This window comes from Mixophyes fleayi, chromosome 5 (assembly GCF_038048845.1).
Source record: "Mixophyes fleayi isolate aMixFle1 chromosome 5, aMixFle1.hap1, whole genome shotgun sequence".
Lineage (NCBI taxonomy): Eukaryota > Metazoa > Chordata > Amphibia > Anura > Limnodynastidae > Mixophyes > Mixophyes fleayi.
Window position 1 is genome coordinate 38,551,756 of NC_134406.1, and position 26,678 is coordinate 38,578,433.

Sequence of the window (26,678 nt, forward strand, 5' to 3'; positions counted from 1 at the left end):
TGGGGGAGGTGATAGTCATGCTGTGGATTTGATTCCTGGAAGGTGCAAGGTCTGGGTGTTGAGTTGTCGTTCTCTAACAGAGACTACATATGCAGCTGAGAGAGATCCATGGGCTTTGGATTCTGTAATTCAGGACAGCCTGGTGACTATAACTCCTTAAGTGAGTGTGGTAAGTGACACATGATGCGGTAAACCTGTCTGGCATTTATTTATTGTGTACATAATATTCCAGTGTTGTTTTTATTACAATAAATGTACTGTTGTACTTTTCTAACTGCATTTGCCTCAGTGACTAATAAGAACCCTAGAAAGTACTGGGTAGACTTCCCTGGTCTAGGAAGACTCCTGTGGGGGCCAGCCAGAGTGAAGTGGGTAGAATTGGGCCAGAAAACCAGGTATCTTCACAATGAAACAGGCACCTGCCTAAAAAGCAAATAGAACGTCTGTGTTTGACACATTTTGTGTGCATTTATAAACCTTTTGCTTCTAAACAGTCTTTATTTAAATATATTTGAATTGTATTGTTTGACATACTATGGTTGGCAGCGCTGCTTCATTCACAGAGCATTGGCTCTTTTTGTGTGCAAAAGCTCAGTTACACAGTCTATCCGGCAAACTTTATACAATTCTGGCCCTCCAGCTGCTCTGTAACTAATTCCCAGAATGCTCTGCTTATATATATATATTCCGAAGTGTGCTTGTACACAGTGGTGTGCCATAGCGCCACTGCTTCTACTGCCACCATTGTAAAACTATCAAATTCCATTCACTTACATTTTCCTACCACCACTTTCAAATTTTCAGTTTGAGCACTGTATGTGTACACACACACACTACATATAGACACACATACATACACAGTGCTGTGTCTCAAACGTAAGAACAAACTAATCAGACATTACCTTTAATTTATTGATCATCGTTTCTTCAGAGTCCATCGACATTGACAAACCATGAATTAATCGTTTTGCCAACATTCTAGCATAGAACTAAAAAGCATAACACAGCAAAAAAAAAAAAAAAAAATAGGTTAGCAGAGTGCAAAGTACAGTAAGGACATCAACAGGTAGACAGACTAGATGATATTATTCACCTACATTTATATAGTGCTAACATATTACCCAGCACATCATAGAATATTTAATCATTCACATCAGTCCCTGCCCCAGCACAGCTTACAATGTAAATTCTCTACAACACAAACACATTTTTGAACTGCAGGAAGAAATTAGAGCATGGGGAGAACATAAATATAGATAGACCCCTGGAAGATTCTCTTCCTAATTAAATGCTGCATATTCCTTGGTCTTCAGGACACTTTTCTATCCCGTCTTTCATTCTACTCATCAAACTGCACTTTCAGTGTTTGTTTCTTTGGATCGAATTTCTGTCTGCTTCCGGTATCAGTTGGAGCACCAACAAGGCTCGGTCCTAGGTCCTCTCCTCTATTTTAATCCCTTGTCTTAGAAAACTCATATGCTCCTTTGGGTTTCAGTATCACCGGTATTGAATGATGAGTACATTTAAGCATCGTCTCCAAATTTTTCACCGTCTGTGTTGCCCTGTATCACCCAATGTCCTTCAGCCATTCATTGTGGATGTCCTTTCACCACCTCAAACTAAATCTTCTCAAACCTGAGCTAATAATGTTTCTAGCAGTCAACAGAAACTACTTATTTGTCATCTTTATTTTTGTGTAAACATGACGGCAAACCCAAACCCTCAACTCGCTGCCTAGAATCATCCCTGGCATCCAAACCATCTAAGATATAACTTCAGAACACCCAACATATGTCTCTCAACACACCGCAAAAACTTATTCATTCAACTAATTCATGCTTTCATTATCTCCCGCATGGACTACTGTTATTACCTTCTATGTGGTCTCCTCTTAACCAGAGATTTCTCCCTACAAATCGATTCTGAATGCACCTGGTAGACTAATTTCCCTTACTAAACTTTGTGCTACTGTTGCTCCACTTTACCAGTCCCTACATTAGTTGCCTGTCCTTTACCAAATCCAATATAAATCGCTTCCACAAACATACAAATCAATTAACAAAACTACAATGATATACATCGCTTCCCGGGTCTCTAATTATTTCCCAGCACAACCCAAGATCTGAACCTCTCATCCACACTCATTACTTGCTCCCATTTCTGGCTACAGGACTTTTGTAGGGCTGCACCTGTTCTGTGGAATTCCCTCCCTCGTACAACACTACTTTCCCCAAGTTCCTAACCTTCAAGCAATCCTTAAGAAGTCACCTCTTAAGGAAAGGACATTGCCAAATCACCTTCTTAACATTCTAAGGCTGTTCTAACAAATTACCATTCCGCTAAGCAATTCACCCAAATCTTTGTATTTATTCTTTTTTTATTTTCAAACAACCCTCTGACCTCCAAACAAACATTGGTGTGTGACTGGATCACATAGCCCCACTAAAAAAGATTTCTTTTTGCAATCTGGTTGGACCAATATGCAAAATGTGGAGCCCAATGTCCCAAATCTACTAAGATACATTTAAAAGATCCTTCCCAACCGAACACCACATCTGGCAAACCCTCTCCTCATTAAAATGTATAGCAGTGTTCCTCATAGTAATGTTAAGAAAACAGCACTTGGTGATCATGTCTGCGTGTATGAAGAAAATAAAACAAAAATCACTGAGCAGCAAAAATCATTTATATTTCTTTACTTTTGTTATTTATCTTTCCTGACAGCGGATTAAAACCCCCATCCCTGTAACCTGCTAGCAGGTAAGACATAGCAGGGAGACATTCGTGTGTATCTTCCACTCCTAAACAGGTCATAGTCCGATGATGCAGTGTGCATACAGTTCAGGAATAAGATGTATATAGATCAGATTTGGTACAATTCAAACTCACACAATCACTGTGTGCTGAGGACTAATCTTGTGATGTGTTATAACCTGCACACCACACTATAGTCACCCTAATGTAAGATAATAGTGGATATGAGATCTCTAAGCTTGATTTCATGAAGGGAAAATGTTATATCAAATATGTATAAAACTCCTCTCATATTAAAGGCATCTAGCGCTCCTCTTTGTGTAGGCACTGAACACATATTTACATAAACCGTATTTGCTGATTAAGTGTCACTGAAAGGACATCATGTAATCAGTCTGATAGAAAACATACCTTCTGGAAAACGTCTTTGTCATCGATGTACTTGAAAACTGTAATAAAACTTGTTAACTTGTCCTCCACCTCATTCTCCGTCATCCCCTTGGCTGATTTCTTCAGCATGTTATCACAGTACTTGGCCAGCTGTGTGGATTATTAAACCATAGAAGGTGCACAGGTCAAGCTCTGCATTACAGAATTATACATCTACTATTCAATGAGGCTACAGCAGCTGACTATTGTGGAAAGCAGACGTTCAATATGAATGTCGCATATGTCACTATTTTATAATAACTTACAGCTGTTGCAAAACTTTTTTTTTACGCCTATATATATTTAAGTATTGAACAGTATCACAGAAGTACAACGACTCACCAGTTCAGGTGCTTTGCAGACTGATTTGGGCTCTCTGTAGTTGACAACACAAGTAAGAGCCTGTATAGATAAGGCAGGAAGTTATTACATTACACATATATTTATAGGACATGTGTGTGTCATGTAAATATCTGTACAGTGTTGTCTTTCTTACCATTATCCTTCTTAGTTTATTTCTAGATGACAAATTACATTTGTTAAATCCACTCATACATGTAGTTTTATGCAGACAATTTAAGCAGCCCGTACACACTGCAGTTACATTATTCATAGCTGCTCTGCAGAGTCTTTTACATTTCTGTTTAATTCCACATAATTTTCTGCCTAACAAAGATGTTGCTTTTAAATTATTTAGCAGGTTTCTATTAACTATAAAAACATTTTGCTTCAAGCACCAACTACTACTCAAAGTAAGAGTATCCCAACACGGAGAATAAAATGTATTTGTACTTCCTGAAGCATTTGCACAATTAGATTTTAAAACTCCATCATGGAAAACCGAACCTATAGCGGCTGTCCCAACGCAGATGTAGAGTAGTAGACGTTCAATAGGATTTAATTGGATGACCGATAGATGCCATTTACGTCTCCTATATCAGCTTTTCTGAATACCCAGCTCAGTGAGGCAGGACAGTAGAAAGAGGCTGGGAGTTGAGAGCCCACTTTGGTAAAAATAGCAACAATTTTCTTTTCTAAACAATTCAAATGAGTTTTTGAAGCGGGGGGGTGTATACGGTGGTACGCCATACCCCAGCTATTCCTACCAGGGGGAAACGCAGGATTTTTAAGGGGGGGGTTTCAAAGAAGCGTCCGTGGCAGTGCTGTATTGTAGTACAATACAGCATCGCCGCGGCTGCTGTACTGTACAGTGCTGCTGTATAGGGGCAATGTTTAGTGCCCGTTCGTACGCGGAGGGAGAACCAGAAACCCCCCCTGCGTGCGCCCCTGCCTACTGCCTTCATTGTAGCACTATCAAATTCATTCACTTACATTCCCATTACATTTTCCACACCGCCAGTTCTAAATTTCCACTTCGGCCACCGATTCAAATTCTATTAATTTTGTTATATTTCGTATTCTATTGTATGAGCGTTGTCACCACCTATGTAACTATATGGACCATGAATGAAAGTCAGAACGGATGTGATGGTATCTTTTGTCTCTCACATGTGTAGTTACCATACCTTATCTAGGGCGCTCATAAAATGCTGATCTCCATTTAAAACAGTGTTGACAAGCTGAACAAATTTACTGTGGACTTCTAAGACAGACTCCACAAATTGTGTTGGCATCTGCAAGTAAAACAACAGGACAAGAGAAATTAAAAGCCACTTAATTGCTTTATAAGAAGCGAATGAATCAAGTTCCATAGCAAAACACCACATGCATCTATCACTGTAACCGTTGCATCTCTGAGACACTCACACAAATTATGTATATATATTTATTTTATTTATACTTGCCGACTTTTAGTATCAGGTGGGAAGTGAGAGAGGAGGCATGGTAACATGAATAGGTCACCATGGCTCTACCCTCTGATGTGCAATTCACCGCATCGCGCAGCGGGGGGCACCCGATGATGCGATTGATGACATTAAGCCCTGCCCCCGCGGGGTCTGCTCTTCCCGGAGAGTTGAGAAGTATGATTTTATTTAAACCTCAAAATTTTACACCTTGTACGCAACACTTGCCAGTTTGTAAACTGCAATAATTCTTACAGCAACAAACAATATAAAATGTAACATTCAAATTTTGACATTTAAATAGGTGGTCAATATTCTATTCCAAGTATCAACCTCAGTGTGGTTTGTTTAATATAATGAGGCCATGTCCTGTCTCCCATAGCAATCAGATGTGAGCTTTCATTTTCCAAACTGCACAAGGACATTGTGAGCCAGAATCGGATTGCTTGCTGTAGGATCTAATCCAAATAATGGGTCTTCCCGAACAAAGTATTATTTTGTGTAACGTAACGGGTTTATCTGATGTATCGTAAAAGCTTCCATAAAATATTAAAAGCCAACGATATATCTATGCATCACTAAATTGTGAAACAAAAATATATATGGGGTGCCAATATCAGAATGATAAAATAACTAAAAAACTGGTAGAAAGGACATCTAGGGACTCTGTAAACTACTGTATAATAATTCTAAAGAACAGCAGCAAAAAATAGTGGAGCAACACTTATTATAACAACAAAATAAAAATATATAAATGAGGATATTGGTTTCAATAGTATAAACGTTCAAAGGACTAATTTATTATAACCTATACATAAAATAACGATCTCAATTTATAAAACACACATAAAAGACAATAAGATACACTGAAATGCAATCACATAAGGACTAAATATATCCTACATTAAAAGTTTAAGGATAGGAGCACCTGGACATTTAAAATCCTTGAACTTTTAATATAGGATATATTTTGTACATTTTGCAGACACCAAATAAATGTACTATTCTCAAGATTTAAGGTAGTTATAGCTTTAAAATAAATATTTATCTTTCAATTTAAACTCCCAATGTTTTTAATACTTATTTTTAAATATATATAAAAAAAAAAAAAAAGCCAACTATGACTCATACAGAATTCCCATATCAACCTAAAAATGAACAGCACATTTCTATCCTACAAAGAAATCCCTGTGACATGACCGGGATCATTCCCTTAGAAATACGTAAATCCATAGCACTTTATTTACTATAGATAATGATTGGGGGCCAGGGACCAAACAGTACAGCTCATGGACCGACCACTGGTAAACATGGCTACCACTGGGCTTACAAGCAGCGATGCACTGCTACCCTCTGCAGCAGCGATGCACTGCTACCCTCTGCAGCAGCGATGCACTGCTACCCTCTGCAGCAGCGATGCACTGCTACCCTCTGGTGCGGTTTATTAAACGGCACCAGGGAAAAGGCTGAGTTACACTTCACTGGCTGACTGACAAGGGGTCCAATTTTGATTTATTGCATTTTAAATAATTCGGTCAGCTGATATTTTTTAGGTTTCTTTGTCAGTCTAGTATATTTATGATAAAATATTGTTATTGTTTTAATGTGTTATACATTTGTACCTTTTGCTTAATCTAAAAAGGTCCTTGATTATGCAGCTAAGACCTCTAGAAGTTGGAAGTGTAAATGTCACTTTCGCACACTGGAGGTAGCCATCTTGCAGTCTGAACCACTATTGGCCAGAAAGCAGCCTATCAACTCACTTTGCGCTTCTACGGCATCCCTACTTTCTAGTGAGAAGATATTCATTAGAGTGTAGTTTAATGAATATCGGTTAAGCTCATAAAGTTGATGTTGCCACTATTTAGGCAGAGAGTAAACGCTCCCCGAGGATACGTGAACACCGGACACAAGAAATAGTAGGTGCAGTCATGTAAGTGATTAACATAAAACATTGGGAAAAAAATGTCAAAATTATTACCAAGAAGCAGTCAGGGAATACTCACATTTTCCTGAGAAAGATTACTGATAGCTCTAAGGCCCTCATCGTGAATATGGTTTTGTAATTCCTGAATCATATGAGGTAAACCATTGGATACAGCACGAAGAAGGGTGTACATATTGGCCATGTCTGAAATTACAAAGAAAGACCGGTCAGCACCATTTTTGTTCATCTAAGGAGGTAAAAGTAAAGATATCCCCCATTGCTTTATGGGCACTGCAATAGTACAGCTTTACAGAGCGTAACAGTTCCTCTATCTGCAGAGAACGTCCCCATCAATCAACAGAACTGGGAATTCCTACATTACGGAGCATGATACCGCTCAGTGTGAATGATACTGCTCAGTGCTGAATACATCAACATCTCGGATAATGTGTCTCCTCCATCTCAAATCAAATACGTACGACTGTCAAAAAGTCAGAGTATATCTAAGTGATTCCTATAGCATCTTAAAGAATTCTGTTTAGAGAATATAATACTCAACAGCGCAGTGCATGGAAATTGCCAAGTTCCCGGGGTCAGGGACAGCGAGCGTTCCTGGATCTGTGTCCTATGTTCCACACAATTCCGTAAGTCAGGAGAGGGAAAACCTGCAGTCCACATTAACAGCTTGTTGTTTAATAGTGCAAGAAGAATCTCCACTGTGCTCCACTTACCACTTCTCCTTTCTTGCCTAATGATATTGTGACATTCTGCGTGTAGGAACTGCAAGTGGTCGGCGACCATTCTCTGTTGGCATTCATGAATCACTTTACTATATGAACTGGGGTTTAAATACTTCCTACATCGAATCTCTTCATCTTTTAATCTACCTAAAATCTAGACAGAAATATTGAAAACAAATGAATTGGAGAATTATAGAAGCAGGTCAATTAGGCATCACAAAAAGGCTGTCACAATATGCCACTATGAAGTAGACGTCAATTTATTACATCAAACTATAAAAAGGAAAACAAAAAGCAAACAAACTAGTTTATAGCAATACTTCATAATTCAGGACTTCATTTTGAAACAAAGAACTAGGACGCCCTGTATCTTGTTGTTTCAGTCTACCGCTGCTTAAACTTGCTTCATTTGGTACAATATAACATCTGACACTTGATGAATAGTCTGAATTCTGGGAAAAACAACATTCTGATTTAAAGACCTAAAACTGGAACACATGGAAGCCTTAATACAACACAATCAGTGGATGGTGTCGCAGCTACTTTAACAATACAATTCACACTACAACCAATGTCTTTATTATGTAAACTGGAAATGTAAAATGGACCATTGGCTTTAGCCACTGTATGAACACGTCTATAAATATACACCTGAGACACAAACATTTAACCGAAAAAAAGAAAAGAAATCAACCTCTTACCGGAGGGTTTTCCAGCTTTCACATGCCTCTCTGCAACTTTTATTAAATACACAGGGGCATATTCAATTGTTCCGAATCCCCGCGGCGTTAAAACTATTACCGTTATTATGGTAATAGTAAGCTGGATTGCAGCTCGCGGCTCAGGGAGCTGCGAGCTGAAATCCAGCGAGAAAACTACCGCAATAGCGGTATTTATGCGCACTGTTACCGTAATAACGGTAATAGTGCGCGGAGCGCAAAATTTTTGGCGTTTCCGCCGACAATTGAATATGCCCCACAGTGTTTGTTTCTTCTTCATGGCTTTTAATTGACTCTTCCACCAAGGCCCCTCCATCTATCAGGCACAGTTGCGAACCTTTGTTAACTTTGGATACAACACTGCTTGATACAATACATACAAAGCAGTTTTTTCTTGTATGTAAGGAGCAAAGAAATGACACAAGACAGATATAAAGACCTTGGTGGAGAAAATATAAAAGAGAGCTAAAGCAATCCAGTTAGTAAAAGAATGCAGAATGGCATAAATAAACCTGACTGAAGGTGGGAAATGTGCCACTGGTGTGAATATATATGTACAATGAGAATATCCAAACAACAAATTATATTGGTACAAAGCAAGCAAATAAAACTATAATAGAAATAAGAATAAACATACAAGTATTAGCAATGCTTTTTTAGGAGTTTACTATTAATACACTACTTACTTTTTCCATATATTGTGAGCAGTTAGACTCTTGTAATAAATTTGAAGCCTCTTGCTTGTAATACTCCCCTGTTTCAGCCAGAAAAGGCCACTCAAATATTTCTTGATAAAACTGAAAGGCAGATAATGTAGTGTTAGTACTAAGTACAAAAAACAGTAAATAGAATATGTAACCAAACCTGAGCCAGGGATTACCTACCTTTAAGGGAAATTTCTTCTTATACTGTTCAACATGAACAAAGGAGTCCATAACCCCGTGGATTACTTTTTGATTTGGGTCTTCCCCACATCGATCACTGAAAAGTAAAAAACACAGTGAGCGCACAAATGTATAAAGTATAATGGGGGAAAATTCATTCTGCTTCATGCAGGTTTACAGTAAATGAAAATAGTTATAAATAAATACATTTGAATGGTCAGCACTTCCTGAGTTCTATATCGAGTCTACACACAACATCTAGAAATGACTGATCCCCAAGTGACTGTGCAAGTTAGCGACTGTACTCAATGAACATAAAACTGGACAAACATATAGGACACAGTTAAAATAAGCAAAAAAATGAACACTATTCTTTATTGCTAAGTCACGTATTTGCAAGGAAAAAGTGAAAAACATAAAAAGGGATTTTTTTTCTCACTAGCATCTTTACAATACCCGCCACTTTTACAATAGCTAATAAATAACCTGTTTGGGGCAGAACCATATAATTAGATGTGTGGACAAACAGGAGGTAATTTACTAACAATGTCTGCTGTGCACTGCAAAACCGGCTTTGGTCCCGCATGTGCGCTTAGATCTTCTCTAAGGCATATAGTTTTATAGAGTTAAATGACAATATTTGTGGAGAGCACACAGCAAGGAGGATGATGGTGAGTGGGCATACTGAAAGCTCTGCATCTTGCAACCCAAATCTAGTTTTAAGGATTATAGACATATGATAAAGGGGTGGAGAGAGCTAATCTTTTAGGGGCGCTCTTTAAACACTTGAGGATGCCCAAAGACTATTTGGGGAGCGCAACACAACACTTCAACTCACTATAATCTTATTAGTAGGATGGGACCAGCTCTTTATGTAAAACCAAAACAACACTATATGCAAAAACAGGATATTTCTGGGTGCCCATTCCAGAAATTCTTTATTACTAAAACAATTTTGTATTATTCTATATAATCACATAGATTCATAGCCACTACTCTATTACCAAGGGGAAGAAAATATGCTGCTCCCTTTAAGAATTGTTGTGTAACAAATTCTTGATACAAAACAGAAAAGCTAATAATGAAAGCGCAAAAAAATTCTCCTCAGTAAATGTATACCACAAACACAATAATAATAATTCAAAACATTTAATTAAAAAGTATAAAACATAATCTGGGGTTCTTATGGAGAATCAAGCAGTTGATTAATTCAAAAGCTCAAATGATAACAAAAAAGTATATAGCTGAAACAGTTCTCATAATATATAGAACCGGATGGTGCACATCAGATGAAGCTGTATAGTACCTAGTACCGCGGTATTTAGTTGAATTTTTGCCCTTCCATTATTAGCTTATCTATAATGTAAAACCAAACTGGGCCACTTTAGCTCCATTTACAGATGAAAGGACTGGCTTCTAGTGCTCCAATCACAGCACACATGGAGCATGAGTTGAATGAACAAGGGAATGTGAGTGAAGTCTGATGGAGCATACAGAGAAAACTCAGGAGAATGGAACTTATAGCGAACGGAAAGCAAGAAATTAGAAGGCTATTTTCACTAACAATTAATTGGTCTGATAAGAATGGATATAAAGCAGCATGAATGTTATACTTTCCACGTCAACTAGAAGAGAACCTACTTTGCTGCCAAATAGACACGAAGACAAAGGTTTTCTGATGTATACTTCAGGCTGCCCAGCATGGACATACAAACTGGTGGTTTGGCAACAAGTCATCAGGAGAAAAAAAAAACAAACTATCAAACCCAATATTGACTTAATTTGAGTTCAAATCTCCAAAGGCATTAACTCAATAAACAATAAAACTTTTTGCTTGACCTGTACATCTTTCTTGGATTCCCGGTTGAACCAAACCTTTCCTCAATAGATGCTGTTAAGAGTATTACTAGTTTTCTTGTTTGTTTTACTTTTTACTCATCATACTTTCTTTACCTGTCTAAACCTTTATACCCCCCCCTGCCCCTCCTTCTTCACATTATATATATTTTAAAAATTGAGAAGATTGCAGTAATGAGCGATTTTAACTTCTGAACAAAATCGCTAATTGGCAAACCTCCACCGAACTGTAGCGCCAAATGTTGGTGACTGAATCTACACAGAGAAACTTGTACAATGTTGTGTAGAAGGGTACAGAGATCAGGACAGGGAGGAGGCACGCTCGTGACAGCCAATGATATCATTGTGAAGACGTGACAAAAGATATACAACGGATCCAGATATACATCTGGACCCATGTTCTTTTCTTATTGCTTTATAATGGTGTTTCCTAATGTTTTGTGTCAGTCACAAAAAATACCCCAAACTGCGGCTAAACCGCTTGTTAAAAATACAGTTTTCATAGACACTATTTTTGTATCATACCCGGCTCCCTATGAGAGGTTACTGGGATGTTTACAGATACAGCATTAGGTTAAGGCTGATCCTTTGCATGTCCTGTACGGGTTTTCTTGACAACGATGAACACAATGTGTAATTATGACGACAGATTCAGTCTCAGTCAGGGCCAGCACTAGCACATGCAGTACACCAGTATGTGGCCCTGGAAGGGGGGCGAAGAAGGTTACAAGGCCCCCCTCCCCCCATTATCTGTGTATTAATGAGTGTGATAAGTAAGCAGTCACACAGGAACAGTGAATGGTTAGACATCCCACAGACATACCACTGCTACTCATGACCCTGGTGTACAGCCTCCTCAAGTCCCCCCTGCAGCATGCAACAGTCTGGTCCTAGCATATTTATCTGCTGGAAGTTTGCCTGGTATATTAATTCGTATACACCGATGCCTTTTCTCATTTTGATTGTATGTATCTTGTGTTTTGTCTGCTCCCCACTATGTCCCCATTCCCTTCCTTTTTTCTGTATCTCTTCCCTTACCATTTAAATACCCCAATAAAAATGTAATTCTGTCAAAAGAAGTCCCAGACACAGAGGTCTGGAGGGGTCAGGAAACAAGCTGGCTGTATGAACAGGTTATCTTATGAATACCATAGTGAACACATTCTGCTACAGTTTCTACTGTAGTTTGTTCTGTTAACTCGTATGTAATGGTTTAAATGCCTACAGGTTGGTTCTAGCTCTGTAAATGATATTCAGATTGGCTACAGTTTGGTTATACTCCTCAGTATATTCTAATGCTCTGATTGGTAGATTGGTCTAGCTCTGAATGTTCTAACGCTTGAATGGTCATTACAATGCAGTGTACACTGCCCTCATTCCCCAGTTAAACATGGCATATAAAGTGTATATAAGAGAGACCAATCTTGGTAAGGGTCCTGAAACACATTTACATCAGATTTTATCACACTCTGTAAAGTCCCTGAGATTACGGACACTATTCATTTGCTCCCTCCAAGTTTTGCTTACATCCTTTTTTTCTGGGGACAAGAGAAGTTTACTTTAAAAATAGCCTAGTACAGATGTCGGCATAACAGGCCAAAAACAGTTCCCAGCTCATTAATGACATTAAGTTTTGTAAATTGATTTCTCACGTTAAAAAGGAAATGAAAAAAAAATAATAATAAAAAAAAAAATACACAGGCTGAGGAATTATGCAAAAACCCTGCAGTAACAGTGTGGTCTTTTGCAGATTTAACTAATGAATCACACAATTAGATGTCATTGATGTTCAACAGAAATCAGACAATACACTAATAAACTAGTATTCCAGGAGTAATTGAAAAGAAACCGTAAAACATAGTTTATTTCCCTTCTATTATCCTACTGTATTATTTTATATAAGCTCATGCCGATTATCTCCTTCACCCAAGCCTGCAGACCGTTCAGCCAGGCCGCTTCTGTGTCTTATGGGTGGCGCTAATCCTCTGTGTTCACACGGTGTCCTGCTACCCTACACTTGCATGTGATTATACCAAGCAGCTGGAAGGATGTAACACACCCCTCCAATAAACAAAAGCACGCAACACACTTAGGGACTTGCAATGGAATCACCCAGAAAAACTGTATAGTCTGTTATATTATTTTGCGGAAAATACTGGAGAAAAACAAAATAAAAACAACAATTTTTTTCTTTTTACTAAAATCACAACCGATTCCCTTAGACATGGATACTTATACTCCAGCTTAAGTCTCTGTGAACTTTTACATACCTAAAGGTTCCAACAAGTAAATATTATGTAACATGACCAGTCTTTACTGAAATCTGTTAATATGCAAAACTTACATTTATGTAGGTCACAAGTATCATTGAGCTGGTCGGTTGTAACGGTCCAAGCGGATAATATATACTATATTTAGCTGCAAGTTCAAATAGGTTTTGGATTGTTGGGTTACCCATATTAAATAAACTATATTGTAGACATTCACTTACCTTTTAATCTCCCTGAGGAGCATTCTAAGGAGGGTTCCCTGCAGTGGTTCAATCATCAGCTTCCGCCACATATCAAGTGCTAACTGCAATGTAAGAAACAAAGGGTTAACACAATACGTCTCAGTGTCCGGCAATTCTCTCCTGAGGACTAGGAGTTCACCTGGTCTGGAGTCAGTAGCAGAAATACAGTTTTAGAGTTACCTTATTTTAGCACTAGGCAATCATTAAATAACATGCAAAAAAAATTATTTTAATCAAAATGAGGTGGCATTTATTAAAATCAGTGATTATATTCATTATTATTAACATTAGTTATTAGAGTCAAAACCAAGCCTTTACTAGTGGTAAGAAGCTTGGGAAAGAACAATAAAATGGATCATTACAGTAGAACAATATGAACGGATGGAAACGCCAAATTGCAGGTTTAAAAGATTCTGAATCTTTTAAGCCTGCATCTCCAAAGTGTGTTTGTTTTCAGAGGCAATTTAACATTTGTATCTAAGAAAGTCATCAGTCAATTCAAGAATATAAATAATTCAAACCAATCTCCTTTATGGAACTGCACAGAATCTCTCTCTCCACCTGATCTCGTAGTGGTGTAAATCTGCCCAAAACAAGATATCATGCTTGACCATTGCAGTGTCAGCAAAAGCAGGCTGTCAGCGGATTGGATGAATAGGTCCAGGGTTGGCTTATCAAGTTGACACTGTATGTTGTATTGTTTTACTCTTGTTTTGTGTAATATGGCATTTGTAGAGTAAACAATCTAATGCATTTCATTAATAGGGCTATAGCCATTTCCGATGATTGAGTAATAATAAACACAGACTTATTTTCAATGACATTTGGCTAGGTGATCATCTGTACCCACTAGTACAGGGAACGGTAACTGATAAAATAAGCCCAGCGGTGCGGGTTTGGTGTTGGGACCGTGCTCGCTGTAGTCCAAGACCATTCCTCACCGAGTAGCATGGGAAAAAGTCACCGGCAACCACGTTATTGTGACAGTTCGAACTTGAAATCAAATGTTAAACAAGAGTACACAATGTGTGAGTCTTGAACAAAACTGGGGTACTAGAAACTTTCTTTGTGGGTCAATCTATTCTATTGGGAGCCATTTATTTAAGGGGTTCTAGAACAGCGGCACACAGTAGACTATGTATGAAACGTTCATTATCTATTACAATACTCACTTCTCCTATCTCCATCAGCGGCTCATTCATATCTACACCACCGTAACCGTACTGCAGGTCCGCTTCTGTCAGCTTGTTCTTTTTTATGAACTGTGTGTTGAGATACCTGAGGAGGAAGAATTATAATCATCATTGAGGCTAAGTCTCACTGCAATCCCTGAGCACCTACTATTAATTATTATCACAGACGGTCACAATGCCGTAGAGTATGAAGCAATACAAAAAATTATGTTGTTAATAATAATAGATAATACTACAACAGAGCCTATTCTCTGACATACCCACAGTCATCTGGGGTGATTTCAACATCCTTATTAATTATTCACATTCTCCTTCTGCTCCAAACTACTCTTTCTAACCTCTACTTTTAGCAGCTCTCAGTGGACCGACTCATTTGCTCATTGTGTTGGACACTACCAAGATCTGTTTCTTTCCCAACTTTATTCAGTTTCTGATTTCTTTAACACCTCTTTTTCCCTCTCACACCATTGTAAGCTCTCCTCCATTCTAACTCAAACTCAATCAAGCCACCTTATTATACTCTCCGACACTTCAGTTCTATTATTTTTTAGGTGCTTTACATCTCTTTGTTGAAATTTAGGAGAGAATGTGTTGCATTCACCTATCCTGATCTGGCAGTCCTGCTATTTATTCACACCTTTACAACAGCCCTTGATCAAGTGGCTGCAGCAAGTCTTTATTCTCTGTCTATCAGAATCTCAGCTGTGGTACACCAAAGAAATGTGCTGCCTTGATAGACAAAGCAAAGTAGAACATCAGTAGCGAAATCTTGTACTTCTCATGACTTTCTCAAATATACCGCTATCCACCACTCCTACGGAATGCTCTGGACACTGCCAACCAATACACTTATAAACTCTACTCAGGTTTTGACCTCAAATGCCTCTTTAATACATTGAAATCTCTTCTAAAGTCTCCACACAAAGCCACCAAACCAACATCACTTCCCAAGTTCTTACTTCAAGGTCAAAATGGATAAGATCAGATTTTAAATTCTATCCTTTTCTTCTGCTCAACTCCTTTCCTATAACCTTCCACCTTTTCCTCGTTTGATCCTACAAACGAAGAATAATTCTCTACTTTCATCTCCTCCCACTCTAGTACCCGTTCACTCAACCCTAATCCCTCTAAAGTCAGTCGATCACAATATCCTGTGCTCATCCCAGTCTAACCAACATTCATTAGAAATGATTCTCTCTGCACTGGTATTTTTTCCACCACCCTATTCAAGCATGTAGTTATTACTCCTATTCTGATAAATTCTGACCCAGACTAAGATTACCATTCCGTCTATCAAGTCTTGTGCCCCTCCGAGCTTTTATTTAGGGGCTTCTCCACAATCACCTCACACAACTAGTTGGACCCTCTTGACCTCTCTGCTGCATTCTCTAGGTCATCCGGACACTGTCCTAACTGGCTTTTCAGACCACTCCATCAATGTTTACTTTAATGATTTTGATTCTGCCTTCTTGATCAGTTGGTATACTACACAACTTAGCCCTAAGCTTTTTGCTATTTTCTATCAATACTTAGCTTGGAAAAATAATAAGCCCCTTTGGATTTCAGCATCACCTTTATGGAGAGGAGAGTGAAATGTTCTTTTTCCTCTATGGATCTTCCCCCCATCTGTGTTGGTCCACGTTACTGATGGTCTTTCTGCCATTTCATCTTTGATGCCCTTTTGCTACCTCAAACTCAACCCTTCAACAAAATGTTGCTAATCTCTATTTCTGTTGACAACACAACAATAAACCTTACACCCCCTCCCCAAAACTTGCTGCGTAGGCGTCATCCATGACTCAGAACTGCTCTTTGTTCCCCACATTCAATTTGTAGCCAGATCCTGTTACCTACATCTAAGAAACATAAGCAGTACATGCTATCAATTTTGAAAGCAGCAATTCTATTGTATACCGGCTGCCCTAGTTTTACCAAATCCAATCCAAAATACTTCTACACAAAAACAAAACCATTAACAAAACTGCAACAACATAGATTTCTTCCCTTGTCTTTCGTACAAGACTTTCCCCGAAACAGTCAAGTGCTCTCTGAAAACACAGCTTGTTAGGCAAGCTTATCAGGTTCCCCAATCACCTTCTTAACCTTTCAAGGCAATTCTACCCAATTACCACTCCTCTACACAGTTCATTCAAAACTTAGTTTTATTCTCCTTCTATAATCAAACAACTGAACCCCAAACTGACATTCCTGTGACACAGGATCATATAGCCCCACTAAGCGCTGATCACACTGCAATCTGTGGCACTTAACCCCATGTATGAAACATCTATTTTCCAATAGATTGGGAGCCCTCTCAATGCTTTGTCTGTCTGACAATATTTAGTCCTGTGTTATTACTGTACTTATTTCCAATTGTAAAGCTCTGCAGAATATGCTGGCGATTTAGAAATAAATGTTAATACAAATAATACATAATAAGTGCTGGGGGGAATAGAACAGGTGTACAAGAAGCTGCTACAATAGCAGTGTGATCTTGGTACCTAGATAAACACTGCTAGATCACACTGCTGTCTGGGGTCTGTTGTAGAGCAGAGATGTACAACAGGTGGCCTGCAGGATACATGCGGGCCTCTAAGGCTTTGTGTGCCCCCTACAACCTTTATAGACTTGACCAGTAAACATAGCAATGTGACAAATACATAGGGGCATAACAAATACATAGGTGTATATTCAATTAGCCAAAATTAGTGGCTGCGCACGTTTTCCGGTATCTCAACATAGCAGATTTCTCCTTGCACCCCTTTTTATTTTTTTTTTATTTTTTTTTTAAGAGGGGGGACAGAGAGAAATCCATTATGTTACATTGCTATTGACTGCCTTCATGACCATTCCAAAGGTACTCTGCGGCTAACTGAATATGCCCCATAGAGTCCATCGTGACAGCATCGGACAAACATATCCATATTCCTAAAGCCTTGTGGCTCCTGGCTAAAGAACCCAAACTAAAATCCTACACTTAAATTTCAACAAGATAGACATATCTATTTGTATTCTCGAAAAATAATAAAAACAAATCAAAGCTGTAAATATAAAAACGACAATAAGATTGGTTGCTAGGGGTTACAGAATCTATTTCCTTCCTGTGTGCATGTTTTCATACACGTCCCTGTTAACACAATTGTTATTTTTCTTGAGTCTACTAAATTATGATATTAATTATTATGGCTCAACCGGCACAAGTGAATAATACATAGTTTAAAAGGAAAGTATTGCACAAACATACATTTCTGGTAAACACAGATCTCACTGCGGATTATACAATGTTTCCTCATATAAACAATATGTAGTATATTAACGTAGTTATATATCTAGATGTCCGGATCCCACTGCTGTTTGAGAATTACTATGTCAAGATGTTGCTTACCCTCCTCCACAGCATTATGGGGGCTTTGATAAAACCAATTAACTAAAAGAAGATAAATGCTTTGTGATCAGTCTCTTCCATACTTCACGAGAGGTATGTAAGGTTTTTTTTTTCTTGTTTTTTTTTTTACTTGTTTACGTCAAAGCATGGATAACAGTTTTCTACCCATCATGTTATGCCATTGTTCTCACAGAGTGTTTGATGTACACCTGCCAGTAAAGAGGGCAGAATCTCCTTCTGTCTGAGTGAGGTATCCTGCAAGGTAGCAATCACAGTGCCCCAGCCACCCTTATGGTCTAAAGACCATAAGATAGAAGGGTATTCTAACCTGGACAGCCCAGCATGTGAGCTATAGAGCAGAAGATAGGTCGTCAAATACTGTGTGGTTACAATCTTAACCCCAGTAGAGCTTCTCACTGAAGCCTTGGCCAACACAGTGGGAAGGGCAGGGGCTTATTTATTGTGACAGGGTGGGTAAACGAAAAAAATAAATAAAAATAAAATAAAATTATAATATATATATATATACACACAAAACACATATTAGCATCACTTGCGTATTATAGGTCAATAAACTACACAATATAGACAACCAAGTTCATCCTAGGGGCATTGTTTATTTACCTATATAAACAGTCCATGTAGTCGGCTCCTCGGCTGTACTCCTCCCAGGACCTGTGATACACTACTAGGACTTGTTCTGCTGATTCCAAAACTTTCTGAGAAATACAACATTGATAAACAGCTGATGAAGAAAAGCCAGAAATGGATCATAGTCTAAGAAACCATACTTCTACATGTAAGGATAAGTTTTAGACAACCCCCAAACGCTCTCCCCTTTAACACATTACAGGGGACCATACATGCTGGTACTGGGGATCTGTACTCAAGAGCTGCCGCACCCCGGTTATGGTATATACACGCTGCCTATCTGTGTGCTGGTTCCCATGTGTCCAAGTGCAGCTGCATTCACCGTGCCGTGGATGCTGTTTGAACGGATATAACCATTGAGGTTCATCGATGTCTATAATAAACAGTGTCGGTACAGGCTGAGACTTGTGCGAAAAATGACCACAACAAACAGAACAAGGCAACACTTGCACATACACAGTTTACTATAGAGATCAATGAATCTCAATGGTCATATCCATTCAGATTATGTAACAAACATAGTCACAGTATTAGAGAGGGAACATGGAGCACAGATGCCAGCGTATATACACAAGACCTACATAAAGGAAGAACTGACTGCAATGATAACCAGCTCCGAGCCCATCTAATATGAAGCCGACTGTCATGTCCACCAGTGTGTTGGATCATTCGGTGATCACGCAGCTCTCTAATGCAGGGTCTCCGCTAATATGGGAGAATAGAAAGATATGGAGATAAATATGGTGAACACAAAGACTTCTTACCGCATGCAACTGCAGGACATGATTTTCCAGAAAGGTTTTTGTTTCTGTATACAATCTCTCTCCAAGTGGTTCTGGATAGGCAACACACAATGCATAAATATCTCTGGATACGCGTGTTAAAGAAAGCATTCAGAGAAGAGGTTCTGATATTTCAAGTAAAACATCAAATAAAGATTTATCAGTGAACATGAATTGAAAAATAACAGGATCCTCTGAGTAACCGTGGTATTCCTCATCCCAAAGCCACCATAGCAGTGTTTTTACCTACTGACAGACCTGTTGACACTACGACTTCCCTATCATTATGGTGGAGGAACAGCAGGGAAGAAAGTGATCAAGAAAACTAACTAAAAAGATTAGCAAGATAAACAGGCATGTCTAGACGTACAAAATAGGATACAGTATATATTCTGTTTATGTCGATCTACCTAGACAGTTTAACACAACAAATAAGTTAGTAGAAAACTCAATTTTACAGCATATTTAAAAAAATATACAGCTGCATGTGGTGTAAAGTGACATCATAAACAGCTAAAGCAATAGGATGTTAAATAAACACTATTCTAAAATCAGTATTTAGTAGTGTTCCCTATATATACTGTCAGCATAGAACACAGTCAGCAACATATAATGTAATTAGTATGTTTTAATGAACTGTTGTGCAGAGACTATACATAGTGGTACAAGGGGTGGGATAAGATAGGTCCTTCAAAACAGGCAAGCTGTAAGTTGTTGGGTGACTGCAGCTTACTAAAAAAAAAATAAAAAAAAATCTTGTCGGCAATGAAAAGACAAATGTGGCAAATGAAGAAATGTTGAGTGGAGAGTACAAGAAGTATGTGCCATTGTTAAAATATAGCAAGATATTTAGCCAACTGACTAAAGGATGAGCAGCGACACCTGTTGGTTATAAGGCGGCACTACACTTCAATAAATGCATCATTTCCATATTTGTGCATATTATTTAAAATGATTGCAAGAAATATACCCAACATTATTTTGAAATAGGATTTTGGCCAACAAGAAATTTTATAATAGGCTGTTTTAATGTAGATTAAGGTTAGCAAACATGAGTACTTTCTTTCTGCTACAAGTACCTTTCCCTGCATTTTTTTAAAACAATTCACAACATTGCAGCATCATAGTTGTACCTTGGAACAAGCATATTAACATGCATATTATGTTGAATTACCTCTGTATGGAGCAGCAGAATACTTTCCCTTTTGTAAGCACGGTTTATACTGAAATGATTTGCAAACCATCAAGTGTTACGAAACCTCAAACGCCTGAGTGCCTGACAATGAGGAGAACTCACACAGGATAAATGAGATAAAGTTCAACCTTACAGTGAGACGTTCTATGAAAATTACCAACTAACTAACTGCCAGTCATCCAAGTAAAGCATATATCCTGAGCAGACTCTGCTTTCACTTGCTATTTAACAGTTCCAGTACTGTTAGTAGAGAATGACACTGCAGTATGGCGCTGTCAATCTAAACAGAATTGGACTCACAATGGCTGGGTTACCGTTGACCATTTCTTTAGGGAACCAGGAAAAATAAAAATCAATATCACATTCAGCTAACAGTTGCACTCCGCTGACTTGCTATATAGGACGCTCACAAATATATTCTTGGATTGAGTTTGGAGAGATCAATAAAACGACAAGGTCTTACCCGCTCTCTCCTGATCCTCCAAACCAGTACATCCCACAAAGACGGTTCAATCAGGAGATCATCTGTGGTAGAATCTGCGAGGACTTTATCAGTGAAGCAGGAGTTAGAGAAAAGCCTGTCCAGATCAGGAGACAGGCTTTAAGGGATTCGGTGGATCGGGGAAAGTGCAAGTAAGATGTTGTTATTTTATTGACGTAATGGTTTAGTTTGGGTGGAGTTATCCTCAATTAAGTCGGAGATTATATTTCCAAAAGTGCTTTTTAGATAATGCAACCAAGAAATGTTTACATTTATACGATGATGAATGCACGTTTCCCTGCAGGCATTCCCACTGAAGGCTAAATACACTAGCTTGTTGTGTGTGGAGAAAACATTTTGCACCTGACACTAATACACAGAGTACCCCAACAAGTTCAGTGTCAGACTGGTACCCAATTCTTAATACCCGCATACAATTATGTTCATCTATTTCAAACACTGAAGACACATGGTAACTCAGCACTGCCACTGGAGAAGACACATCCATTTATCACACACCATTATAATCTTCAGACAAGCCTTAAAACCAGAGTAAAAATACTGCAGGCAAAGAGATAGCGTACTGGTAACAGGTGCTGGCAACAGACTGGCAATAGCAATCAGAGCTGAAATACCAGTGGTAACATTTGTGACGAGTCCTAGGAGGTGAGCCGACCAGCAAGAGGCAGGCAAGACTGTGCAGTGATAGGGACTAATGTTACATTGAAAAGTCTGCCTAAGCCTGTGTAAGTCTTACCTTGGAGCACAGCCAGGGACGTTTTTGGGATGTCTATCCAATCACGTACTTGGTTATGTGCACACATATGTGTCTGGTCATTTAGTATTTATAAAGTCTGCTATCTCCACAAGGGAAGGAATTAGAGTAACACAAAATATAACACTTGTTGCCACTCTGAACTGCAAAATGTTGCCACCCTGAGAGCATTAACTCTCTTGTTAATCAGAATACTACAGGAAATCATTTAATGGTAACGCTAAAAGAAACGCAAGGGGTCAAAACAAAAAAAACAAAACACTTTTTATATTTAAAATAACAAGAACTTTGTTATTCTTATTTGCAAAAATAATAAGCTTGTCGATATATCATTCACGCTGCTTGGCAGCTGCTGGCGATTTGCCTGGAATAAGGTATAACACTGCCTTCTATGGAGAAGCTGGAATGCAGTCACATGCGTAATATAGAATACAGACAACTGTGACATCTAACTCATATCATATGCCCATATGTCACCATTTGCTCTCTTTGGATGCCAAATGCAGTACTTACTACATATACCAATTTCTGACAATTATTTTAATCTTAATGCATCTGACGTCTAAAGTCTGGGAAAATGAACCCTCAGTGGAAGACTTCCACAGGAAGAAAACAGTACTGTTCTAGTAAAGGTCGGCCTCAGGGAACCCTCAATATTTTACAATGACAGAAAAGAAGATCATTTATTTTTACCACTAACGAGTCGACTTTATGCTGCAAGTCTTTTACTGGAAACAAGAGAATATGGGAATAAGAATGAAACATTTAAAAACAAACAGGTATAAAATTAAATAGAACTCAAATGAAGTAAAACGTTATAATGAAATACAATGCTACAGTTATATCCATATTTACCTGACATTTTAAGTAATTGATTATATGATTGTTTTCCTTAAACACGTGCAGGGAATACAGCACTGGGGAATTTGAGGGCACCATATAAATAACTGTTAATAAATAAATAAAAAGATGATAAAGAGAGTAGTCAAATAAATAACAAATTAATGATTTCTTAAGGAACTGCAGAAAGGTTAGTCTTCTCATTCTATAAGTGCATGGAAATTTATTTACAAGAAATAAAACGAAAACCACCTTTGGTGTCAAATTAGCTTATTACATATACAAGGATGTCCATACACAACAATATGTTTAACCCGAATGTTCAATCCCCTTGAAAAGCAGAACAAAGGACTTTAACCTCTGGCAACAAAACCATTTCAGGGGACATAAAATGTGTATTCTCCAGACAACGCTACCTGTGGAATTTTGAAATCATTCATTTTGTATTATTTCATGTATCCTAATTTATAATAAATGTTTTAGAAAGGATACGAGAAGCGGTCATTCCAAGTTGCTCTCTCAACGTAATCCAACTTGACAACAGCGTTGATTGTCGTTAAAAGTTTGTTCCATGTTTCATCAAAATCCACGACTCGTGGCTTCAATGACATGGTGGGGTTTCAATGTTAAAACCTGTAACAATGATCAGAAGATATCAACAATTAGACTATAGTCTGATAAATAAAACATTCTGACATATTAAAAGTTAGAAATGCACTTAACCCAAACAGCTATGCTTAACCTTGGCAGGACTTCTGTTCTATGTGTACCAGAAAAATAGCAGTAGTTGGATATAGATCACGCTATATATACTTGCATACTATAAGGAAGAAGGTGCACTCAAGGTCAAGATCTTCACAACAGCATTTGATCACAAAGCCACAATGAAAAAAATATAGATAACATTGAAAATAAATGTATACAGAGAACGGTTAAGTTATTGATTCAAGCCAAGGGACCACAATCTAGCTTTTAAAAGAAACCACAATTACAGGCTAAACGGTGGGAAAATATTACCATAAATATATTCTACAAGTTAACCCGTGCATGATACTCATGCATTCTAGTCAAAGCAAGCTACTTAAGGTCTTAAAAAGGTTCTTGTCATGCATTTGGGCCTAGCCCAGGCCTCCTCAGGGGAAGAGCGTTACTTCCCGAAGCAAGCGCCCTTTTTAATGTGTGTTCATGAGGTAAAATTACCTCACGAAAATGAGTTTGAGCCCTCAACTCGTAAATTTAGCCTTTACAACCCCTCCCACGGGGGGAAGGGGGGATGATGGAAGTTAACCGACTTCACTATTCTAATTTTTTTATCAAATAATGTCAGTATACCAAATTTCATGTCAATTGGATGAGCCCTTTCTGAGAAAATAGTTTTTTCCACACACACACAAACAGACGCCGCTAGGCTTTTACTTTTATATATTAGATAATGCTAAGAATTTAGTAGGTCAGTGTAGTATATAACTTCGCCAAGCAGGTGGCGCTGCAGCTTGAGCACTCTGTCACCCGGTAGCTTTTCCCACACACAGACCAACACACGCCGCTAGGCTTTTATATTATAGATAAAGACTTGCATGACATGGTCGATGGTCACATCTCCTAAAGTGTCTACAAGCATTGATTTCTCTGTCACCATGTAATCATACTAAATGTGATCTAACTATGTTTACTATGTGTACGGCGCACAAAGATTAAGCAAAATAGGAGAAGACTAAAAGATATTTCAGAAATATGCCCAGGTGGTTAACAAACAATTGTATCACTATATAGGTGGACACATTGAACGATCATAAAAACAGTACCTAGCCGAATGCACCAAATCACAATTACTGTCAGGCAAGTAATTATCTTCTATAAATTACTCTTTGCCTAGACTTGAAAAATAATACATATGCACTTTCAGGAAGTATTGTAAAATGTCAACAAATATATTAAATATGATCTGTATCACCCTTTCTATAAAAACATTATATATACCACTTCAATGTAAATGATTCAATAAAAAGACATTTATCACTGTACATATTGAAAGGATAACCCCAATGTCTGCTTTCATAAGGAAAAAATAAAATATGACCCTGTGAGTGTTATTTACGGGCACTGCTGAAAGGAGAAAATGTGCAGGGTGGGCAAAATAACAAAGAATTCAGAAGCCAATCTGGCAAAGCTCGGAGCCAGGGAAGATGTATGTTCATGGACATCAATAGAAAGGTCGTTAGGTGCCAGCAGACACACCGACTACCTGGCTCCAGGGATTTGTCTAGATGAGACCCCAAAGGCCTAGGTAAAAGTTAAATATACTGCAGCTGCCAGTTTCCAAAACACAGAAAAAGAAAAGAAGTCACATTACACAAAATTAAAGTACACCTTGAGGCACATTGCCACCTGACCTGTCACTGAGCAGAACCCTGGTGACTCACTCAGTGTAAATTTACCAACACCCTGGACAATGCTGGTAATCTGCTAGTTACAAAGTTCAGAAACAAAATAGGCACAGTTGCACAAGTACTATTTATTTTTGTTACGATACCCCTCTCCTCATAATTATAATGGTTAGAAATCAAGTAAAGCAGCATAAATCACATGAAAAAAATGAGGTGTTGGTATCTGCCATTTAAAAAACAAACAAAAATCTGCACAGTGTCATGGACTTCAATGGTGACCACAGTCACATGACGCATGATTTAGTATGCAGAGGGGCTTTGGAACACTACAGCTCTGTCTGCCATTACATGACATGAGAGGTGTGTGCCTATGTCTGTGTATGACTGATTATCGGTGTCTGGCAGTTGTGAAGAGTCGCTCTGCAGGCAATAATACAATAATCAGTCAGTATGTTTTACCCCGGCTAGCTGGTTGGTACGGGCACCCCATACCAGAGGACCCTCCTGAATACACGGGTGTTTAACAGTCACCTGTAGACAAACTCTAGTGCAGTGGTGTGGTGCAGTGCAATGAAATATTGGGCGCCAGACCATCTCAATTCAAAACAGGAAAACACTTTATTAAACTCCTCTTCTCCTCCAGCACACACTTTGCAGCAGTAAAGTATTTCTGACAGTTCACACATTCAATATTGTAGGAACAGTCATTACTGTCATCAGCAGATCCAATCATATACAAAGGCAGATGGTAGGCATGGTCCAGAGGTTCTCACACTACGCTCGTGTGCACCATCCCCTACGTCAGGGACCCTCCTTCTCAACTTGTAGCCACACTGCCTTCATGCAGTGACCCCCTCTTAAGTATGGGGGCTCTTTCCAAGGGGGTCCTACTAGTGCTGTACAGAGTGTTTCCCCATATCCAGGGACCTCCCCTCATCTCTCTGCTGAAGCTGCAGTAACTATTTGGGGAAACACTTTCAGAACATTTTATAGCTGCTGCACATCCCAGTTGTCAGAGATCTCTGCATCACTTTCTTTTAGACATATTCTGTCTTGCCGACTCACAGGACTCCCCTGGCTGCAGGGTCCAACCGTACTGTTACACGTGGTACTTTCCCTCCTGTTTGGTCACTTAAATATGACTAACAGGGCATCTCACCATGAACTCTCCCAGAGTGCTAACACTCATCGGGACTATTCAGGGGCTCTCTTTCCCCCCTGCTGTCGTACAGAGGTACTTCCGTGGCAGCTGCCACTCATTTACTATCCAGGGTCTCTGGCTGCCATCCACCCAGGCCTCTCTCTCTCGGGCACACTTTTTTAGCAGCTTCTTCTCCAAAGGCTCTACCTTTCTGCTGGCCT

At 38.6% G+C, this 26,678-nt stretch overlaps 1 protein-coding gene across 3 annotated transcripts in view; it reads right to left on the bottom strand.

Moving 5' to 3' along the window:
* Positions 1 to 26,678, bottom strand: part of CUL2 (cullin 2) — a 61,809-nt gene that overhangs the window by 23,038 nt on the left and 12,093 nt on the right. For all 3 annotated transcript variants that reach the window (XM_075212060.1, XM_075212059.1, XM_075212061.1), the window contains exons 2-14: positions 23,422 to 23,562; positions 19,621 to 19,723; positions 18,830 to 18,924; positions 14,800 to 14,905; positions 13,607 to 13,689; positions 9,259 to 9,355; positions 9,061 to 9,171; positions 7,647 to 7,809; positions 6,995 to 7,119; positions 4,710 to 4,817; positions 3,526 to 3,585; positions 3,166 to 3,294; positions 903 to 989 (exon numbers count right to left, since the gene is read on the bottom strand). In XM_075212060.1, the coding sequence (XP_075068161.1) occupies positions 903 to 989; positions 3,166 to 3,294; positions 3,526 to 3,585; positions 4,710 to 4,817; positions 6,995 to 7,119; positions 7,647 to 7,809; positions 9,061 to 9,171; positions 9,259 to 9,355; positions 13,607 to 13,689; positions 14,800 to 14,905; positions 18,830 to 18,924; positions 19,621 to 19,723; positions 23,422 to 23,540 (1,386 nt within the window). In that variant the 5' untranslated portion in view covers positions 23,541 to 23,562. The remainder of the gene's footprint in view (positions 1 to 902; positions 990 to 3,165; positions 3,295 to 3,525; positions 3,586 to 4,709; positions 4,818 to 6,994; positions 7,120 to 7,646; positions 7,810 to 9,060; positions 9,172 to 9,258; positions 9,356 to 13,606; positions 13,690 to 14,799; positions 14,906 to 18,829; positions 18,925 to 19,620; positions 19,724 to 23,421; positions 23,563 to 26,678) is intronic.